The 8,966-nt window shown below is 29.5% G+C and overlaps 1 protein-coding gene across 1 annotated transcript; it reads right to left on the minus strand.

Moving 5' to 3' along the window:
• Window positions 1-46: 46 nt before the first annotated feature.
• LOAG_10174 (hypothetical protein) lies at window positions 47-5,824 on the minus strand (the record flags this gene model as incomplete). Its single annotated transcript, XM_003145701.1, has 12 exons — window positions 47-130; window positions 419-529; window positions 982-1,166; window positions 1,921-2,034; window positions 2,306-2,418; window positions 2,675-2,743; window positions 3,216-3,286; window positions 4,008-4,104; window positions 4,407-4,468; window positions 4,709-4,826; window positions 5,205-5,332; window positions 5,645-5,824. Coding segments are annotated over 12 exons (1,332 nt in total), but the record flags the coding sequence as incomplete, so codon positions are not given.
• Window positions 5,825-8,966: the final 3,142 nt, after the last annotated feature.

The following is an 8,966-nucleotide window of genomic DNA, read 5'->3' on the forward strand; positions in this document are numbered from 1 at the left end:
ACACAAGGTAAATCTCTAGAAAAAAAAAAAAAGAAAAGAAGCTTACCCCACCAAAACCTCTGAATTCGTTTAGCTTTTCTTTGACAATGAATTTGTTTTGTAGTGGATCATTAAGTGCAGCGTCAAGCAGCTGGAATTTGAAAGTTGTAGAAAGTTATAAATAACACTTCATTAAAAGTAAATAAAATTAGGTCAAGTGAAGTTGATTAAAAAGTAAATTATAGTGGATGAAAAGTAATGTAAATGAAGGCTGAATCAAACTATCTCAAAAAAACAATAAGTTAAAGTATAAGTGAAAAGTGAGTTAAGAGAAAAACTGAAAGATGGAATGGACAATAAATTATACATATGCAGCACGTTCTGTTGCATTTTCTTTCACCTCATGTGATCTGAAAATTAAATTGCATTTAAAAGATACCGTATCGATAAAATAACATCCTGGTTCGATGGTTATCACCATTCTTTCACGCAAGGTGCGCGTTGTACGTAAAGCCTTAAGGCCTGGAAGTGTTGATCGAAGTTCAGCATCCTGAAAGTCACTTTACATGTCTGTTTTCACTTTAATGAGGAGTAAAAATAGGGCAAAAAGTGAAAATCAACAAAATTTAGTAGCAAATCTAAAATATGCGATAGCCTGGAGAGAATATAAGGAGATATATAAGAAAGAAAAATGACTCCCAACAGACAGATTTGGAATCAAGATTTCTCATTTCTCGAAAAATCATAATTCTAGAATTTTGGGATATGTTACGTACCTCAGATTCTTCATACCTCTAACATCCAGAGTAATCTATGTCATTTTGATGGAGATTATTTTGGGTGTCAGAGGAAGAAAGAGTTTTATATATTAGTGATAAATTTGCATTTATATCATTTACATATTTGCATGCTTTGTTGTACATATATTCTTTTAATTTTCTATTTCCCAAGATTTTTTCCTAAATAAATAACAAAAGGTCAAAAGGTCTAAAGATAACTAACTCCAAGATAACCACCGCAATCATGCACATCAAGTCCCATAAGGTGCCCTAATCCATGAGGCATGAATACCGCACCCATTCGTGCTTTCATCATTTCTTCCAAATCACCCTTCAGTATTCCAGCATCCTTCAAATGCGACAGTATGATCCGTTCCGCTAACATATGCATTTCATTCCATCGTAATCCTTTAAAACAAATTTTAAAAAAATTTGCTCGGAAAAAAGCAACAGAAATGGTCCATATTTCAGTATAAGTGAGTCAATTAAATATAATTTTTCCCCCAAGCAATCTTTGATCTAATTAAACAGATATAATATATAAATATACACAGTTAAATTGTAAAAAACACAACAAAAAAAAATTGAGCAGAATTTTCAAAATCAAAACAATTCATATTCGAAAAAAATTTGATTTTAAAGATTAGAAAACTGTAGAGCAAAATTTTAAGAATAATTATTAGAGTCATTCATTACTGTTGTGTAGAACGTATCTATTGAAGTTTTAAGATTTCTCAAACATCTTAAACATAATCCATCTCACATTGACAGTCACATCCTAGAATATTTCGGGGAATCGTATTGCAATTTGTCTAATGCTTAGTTGGAGTCAAATTAAAAGTTAGAATTGAACTGAGCAAGAATTGAAATGAATTGAAATAAGCCTAGACGTAAAAGGTGAGAATATGCAAAATGTATTAAAGATTGAAGTTAAATACTGAAAAAATAAGAAAAATGGAAGTGAAACAAATATAAGTTCGAGAATGGTTAATATCAATAATTTATATAATCATTAAATGCTTGTCAAAGATTAATTAACTAATATCATTCATCCTATGGATAATAATCAACAATCACTATTCAATGATTAATTAACTGATGTATTTGTTAATTAACTTAATCAATCATCAACGGAAAATAAATATCAAATAAAGGAACTTGCCTGGTTTAGCAGCTTTAAATACCTCTGTATTTGCAGCCAAGACAGCGTTATAAATAACTTTTTGTTTTTCCGTAAATTTACCATTACACGGGAATGTTGTCGTAATATCTGATGCTAAAATGAAAGTGGAAATGACCAACAAAAACAGAAGAGTATTTTTAAAATGTGAAAAAAAAAAGAAAGATATCACGACGGGAAAAAAGAAAATGGTCTTTTTTTTCAAAAGAAAATGGTCAAAAGTCTTTTTTTTTAAATACTTTCAAGGCTAGAGGTCAAAGATAACTTGCTGCTACCTCCTCTTTCATTCTATCATGTATTATTTGTTTCTTTTCCATTTGAAAGTATTTTGAAAGGATGAGAATGAGAATTCATATCAACAACAAACCATAACAGTTATACTCGGGACCCATGTCGAACAAGCACAGGTCACCATCGGTAATTTCTTTGGAATTTGGCGCATTTTCATGGCCATAATGTAGGATTGCACTATTGCATCCACTAAATTTCACGAGTCTAAGGCTTTCAAAGCTGAGTTTGATCAGTCTAAGACTCTTGAAGTTGAATTTAACAAGCGTAAGATTTTCAAACTTGACGAATCCAAGACTTTCAAAATTGAGTTTAACGAGTCTAAGTTTTTAAAACCGAGTGTACTGTAGTTTCTTCCAAGAAAAAGAAGTTAAAATTCAAGTTTGTCTTAAATTATTCCAGAATGAAATAAATTACTAACCAATACTATTAAAAATCCAATACTTACGATGAAGCGATGCAAGTGTAGGCCAAATGTCGACATCCTCCGTGATAATAACAATGATGCCGAAATAAGCTACAACGATCAATCATTTTCTACGTTTTTTTTTCAGTCCGTTATTTTTCATTTGGATTTCAAATGTAATTTTTAATTTAAATACGGAATTTATTTTTTTTCACCAGAACATTTTTTCATTCAAGTTAGCTTTTAAATGCATCAACGAGTTGTTCATCGCTGATAAGCAGTGAAATGGTTTGAAACGATGACAAACTTCATTTCACATTTCAATTCCACATATTGCACGTGTACTCAAAACAAGTGAAAGTATATTTGATTGAAGAGGTTGACACCGAAATTAAAATGCAATCTTTGTTAATTAATACGAACTCGTGTATTAATTCATTCTAAATTTCAATAATTGTCAGAAAAAAATTGGGCATTGAAGTTATCTGAGGTAAGTGTCAAGTTAAATAACAACAGTAATAATATTTGTATGATGAAAGCTCAAAATTCTACCTGATTTATAGGAGGAAAGTTAAATTTATACCTTTCCAATTGATATTCATACATTCCAGGTTTCACTGCTTTCATTACTGCTTTATGTGCTTCTGATGCTACCTAAAAATTTGCATAAGTATATTTCAAAGTACGATGTATATAAAACATGGACAAGTATAGCGAAGTGGACTTATAACTCTTACCTATTAGCCCTTACTTAATAATGTAACGATTATCTATCTAAACCAATAAATCTGCTAATTGGATTGTTACAGCATGTAAACTATGAAGTAAGAATATTCTGGAAGTCTTCAGCATTTCAGCTGGTTCCGAAGGTAACTGCAACCTTTGAACTCAAGCATTATTGGACCTAGAAACAGTGGATTATTAAAAATTGAAACGTAAGTGTGAAAACGGAACAATAAGTGAATCGTGCAATTATGCACGTAACTGTCCTTGATACAAATGATAATGCTCCGAAATTCATTTAAAATAACAATGAATAAAGTGGATATTTTAGAGCTTTGTCCACCAATGCCTCGTCATTTGTCCTTGTCACCAGAGTGTGGTATGACAAAGGGCATCAAACTTTCCATCGCAAAATCCAAACAGTAAAATTTTTTGAAAAAAGTAACTGCCGAATTTCCAGCTTACGCCATCTCAACTAATTTTCGTCGATTCGTTAGTTATAAGTGATAAGTTGACGACTAGTGACTGACGTATGATTGCTATTTTTCACTAATGTATTTGTCACCATTTTTTTTAACTTAATATTAGTGAGATTTGCATATTTACATTTGTGTCAAATGTTCAAAAGAAAAATGAATAAATTCAAAAATACCTTGCAAACGTAACGCATAACATTAAGTTCATGATCGGTCTTGAAAACACGAAGTTCAGCCATAATCTGATACAGTATCGATGTGTCACAAGGTAAACTGAATGCAAAAGTTATTGTCACCTTCTTTGTAATGAGCAATATTTGAACCAAATATGATGCACTTGATTTGTACAAAGAGAAAAAATATCCTTATCCAGTTCCGTCATTCATCACAAATAAACTTTTTCAGGAAAAATTTCCTGAACAACTAATTGATAGCGTCCTATTCATTCTCTTTCTAAAAAGGTTTATAATTCCGGTTGAGTTTATAACTCCTTTTTTTTCCATCTAAATTTTTCCTATGTTATATTATCAATATCAAATTTATCAGAGAAAAAAAATAAGTTCTAGAATTTTCACTTGTTTAGTCCATTAATAATTGGTGGTTCCAATATTTCATTGCTATCTGAATTATTAGCTTTCTAAAAATAAAAAAAGATTTTTCCATTTAAAATTAATGAATAATAACTATATGTAGAACTGATAGCGATATATTTACCCTCTTACAATTTTAATAAATTGACAAGATTTCTACCATACAGGTCAATGGTCAAACTTATCACTATGTTTTTTCTTTTTTATTTTATAAAACTGCTTGGAATGTCTGCTTACAATTAATATTTATCAATAAATGATTAAAGAAGAGAACATAAAAATTTTACCAGCAACAGCAATTGCTTTGCATGTAAATTCGTTAATGTTTCAATGATGGTATTTTTATCGTTGAAGTGTACTTCATCAACCTGATACTTCTTCTGGTACCATTCCTCATTGTTGATACTAGCAATGTTTGATTTTTTTAAATTTGAAATGTTTCGCATGAAAAAGGAAGAAAAAACTTAGTTTTGAAAAAAACGGCTCGAAAAAATTGAAAATATATCAATAAAGCAGTAAAGTTGCTTTAAAATTACTTAATTATTTGGTAACAGTTTATTCATTTTCTAACAGTAATTATTATTAAGAGACAATGAAGCAACCAATATTTAACTCTTAAATGGTTTGCATCTAGTAAAATAAATGACAATTTCGACAAAGTAGTCCTAGTTTAGTTCCTTAGCCTTATGTTTGTCAAATTACAACATATCATAATCACTTTCCGTTCCCACGGTTTGAACGAGATAGCTCAATATTATTGCAAAAAAAAAGAAGAAATCGTACCTTCCAAGCCAGATGGAGAAATCCGGATGCAACCGTGGCGGAAAAAGAAATGATCGTCCGGAATCAACATCTATAGCACCAAAACAATTACTTTCATGAACTCCAAAAGTCCAAAAGAAATACGATTCCTGTAAAGAAGGAAAAAAGTTAAAAATTGTACGTGAAGGAAATTAGCTGAATAACAAACATTCGAATCGAGCAGCTTTTCATGATAGTTATCAGTTGGGAAAGAATGTCACCTAAATGATACATTATGATAAAGAAATGTAAATTATACGGCAAAAAGAAAAAAGTGACGCAAAGGGAAATTTCAGCGTTAAAAAAAGTAATGGAAGGAATTTTAATGCAAAAAAATGACGTAAGGATGATATAAAATTTTAGCATCAGAAAATAATATAAGAAAAAATTTTTAATGTAAAAAAGAGAGGAAAGAATTGAACTTGTCGAAATGGAAGATCCATAGCATCTGTATTGTAACGATTCTGTTCCATGCCACCTTTTAGCAGTACAATACTTCCAGGATGAACTTTCTTTTTCAGCATTTCCACTAGACGTGATCGATTTTCCACAAATAATTTAGCAGTTACAATGAAAGTGTCACTTCCCATTGTAAATGACATCGTCGTGCTGAATACAGAAGTGGAAATTTTGATAAATTTAGTAGAATACAGAATTTGTGAATGTTTCATACATTGACTGCACAAAAGGAGAAGAAAAAGAAATTACAACTGATATGATTTGGTATTTACTGAAATTATCATCAAATTGAGGTGTAGCAACTTTCATCCGGACGTTCCGGATTAAATAGCAGCATTAAGTGTGATGACAGGAATAAATGAATTTTATTGAATGGCTGGTTGTTGTGGGAAAATTGTAAAAGCGATTGAAATTATTTCTATGAACTCAGAAACGTGTCCAAAGTAATTAAATGACATAGAATATAATAGGCTAATTAAAATAAACCTACTTTCATATTATCCAATGATTTATTGTAAATATGAAAAATAATTAAAAGATAGGTTTTAATGTAATTTTGTAATTTTGAAACTAGAAACACTTGAGTGATTGTTAAGAAGTGAAATAAATTTTGCTTTGATAATCAATATTTTAGTTTGATAATAAAAGCTGCTTTTTTAGATTCCTCTAAGAGAAAGGTGGAGGGAAAAAATATTGAGTAAATATTGGAAAATGTATGGAATTTGAAGAGAAACGATTTGTTTTTTATAATTTTAATAAGATTTAACAGTTCGAAACTTTGCAGAAAGTGATATATTAATACAATTAGATTGAGATCTAATCGTGATATATTCACTAGATTACGATTCATAGTTACAATCTCTTAAAGAAAATCAGTTATGTATCAAATTGTACCTGGAAAATACATAACAGAATATATACTATGATACAAAATGCAGAAGAAAGGTGAAAAAAATGAGATGGAAAGCAGGAAGAGAAGGAAGAATTATGCGGGGGAAAAAACAAATAATGAATTGCCAGGGCAGTGAGGTTTATCCGATATGTTATTACCTGTATTCCCGTGGATGTGCAATACAATCTCGACCACTAAGGATATTTCACTCGAGATGTCACCTCTCCTTTTCAGTCATTTCTTCACTTGACTTGCAGCACTCTGTTCAGTACTCATTTAGTATCGGATAAACAATTATGACTCTCTGGGTAATAGTTCGCTTACCAATTTACGTATGCTTCTTTCTAGTATTTTGAAATGTCCCCATTCACAAATTTTAATGAAATGTTAAGTTTAAGAATTTATGAAATTCAACTGAGGGAAATATAGGAAGGACTACAATAGGTAGAAATTTATTCATGTAATTATTACCAGAACTTATTAGGTTATGAAGTTTCTCCTAAAATTAACCCAGTTCTGATAGAAATGACAAAGAAAGAAAGACTGTTTAATTCCTATCACCTAAATGGAAATTGGTGAATGGCATATGGAATGATAATGTAACGAAATGACTGACAAATGCTAGGTGATAAGCTTATCAGCTTGAAAACAAAGAGAAAAAAGTGTTCACAGAAAATTGACAGTTTCATAATTAATTTAACGATTAAAATTTGTGGCATTACTTTAATAACTTTTAAAATTTTCAAAATTTAATCTACTTCATGTAAATTTGTTCAATTTCTTCTCAATTTGTAGAAACGGAAAAAAAAGCACTGTAAAAGATATATATCGATTAGAGACCATTCATTATTTTTTCCCGAAACAATGAAAGTCGGCTTAGTGTGGTATTTTACAGTAATTGCTAATTGCGTTTCCATTAAATATGTTGAAGGTAAGTTTACTTTAATATCAATTTCTGTATCAAATTTCAGTATTAATTGTGATTACTCTCTTCTTACATTTTATAAATTTGATTACTTTTAATCAAAAATGAGTAGGTCGAAGATCACTGTTATAGTTTGATCGATTTCTGCTATACCCTCACACAGATAACTGAATTAAAATAGAAGGACATGATAAGATGAAAGTAATCGAAGATTTTTTTTAATTGCAAAAATTTGAAAATTATAAAAAGAGTGATTGGAAGAATTTATTTAAATTAATGCTATAACACGAATGATTATATCCCTCCTGTCCATTTATATTCACTGTTTTGGGGTAGAAAGAGGATAAGGGTGGGGGAAGGAATTTTGATTGATGGATTTCGAAGATTTTTTTTTTTTCTCATCAAATTAATCAATTTTAAGTGAATACAATGGCATTCCACGGTAACCCCAATGCAAACACTGCAAATACATACGATTATATGGAAATGAGAAGAGATTCTCGGTAAACTTCTATTCATTACTTCCCTTTCCCTCTTATCTCTCCCGTTCTTCCCCCACATTCTTGACAAATTGATAGATATATGAAAGTATACTGTTGTTAACCAAAAAATGACCTTTTTATGTATTGCTAACATTAAGAAGAGGGAGCTTTTGCAGGAAATCAGAAACTTTTCGAAGTATTGTCAGAAGAAGTATTAGACGTCAACGGTATGATGAATTCATGGCTGATATGGTACGGATAATATTGCACTACACATGTCGTTGAAAATTGATTAGTAATAGTAGTTGCTGATAATTCAAAGGAGTAACCCTTTGAATTATGATGTCCTATCAGTATAAAGGAATGAGAATTTAGTCTGAATTTATTAAAATTTTGGAAAGAATTTTCGCAGATCCACTCATCCTTTTTATGAAACGTTTCTATTCATTGGATTCACAAATATTCAAAAAATTCCTATCTTATCAAACATACTACAAATTGTTTGACCGCATGCAACTTTTTGCAAAAATACTTTCAGTACAATAAAGTATTCTCATTTTGCTTAAAAATAAAATTGAGAGAGGGAAATCAAGGAATTAGTTGTCCTATAGGATAGAGGAAGAATGAAGAAATTCTGAGAAAGCAGAAGTGAGAAATTTTAGAACATACTTTGACAAACGACCTATTATTTTCTTTTTTTTGGAAAACTCTTAAAAAACTCTAAGTAATTAATAATAATTGATCAATAATAATAATAATAATAATAATAATAATAACAATAATAATAACAATAATAATAACTAATAATAATAATAATAATAATAATAATAATAGTAATAATAATAGTAATAATAATAGTAATAATAATAGTAATAATAATAGTAATAATAATAATAATAATAATAATAATAATAATAATAATAATAATAATAATAATAATAATAATAATAATAATAATAATAATAATAATAATAATAATAATAATA

Source organism: Loa loa, assembly GCF_000183805.2.
Source record: "Loa loa unplaced genomic scaffold supercont3.554, whole genome shotgun sequence".
Classification (NCBI taxonomy): Eukaryota; Metazoa; Nematoda; class Chromadorea; order Rhabditida; family Onchocercidae; genus Loa; species Loa loa.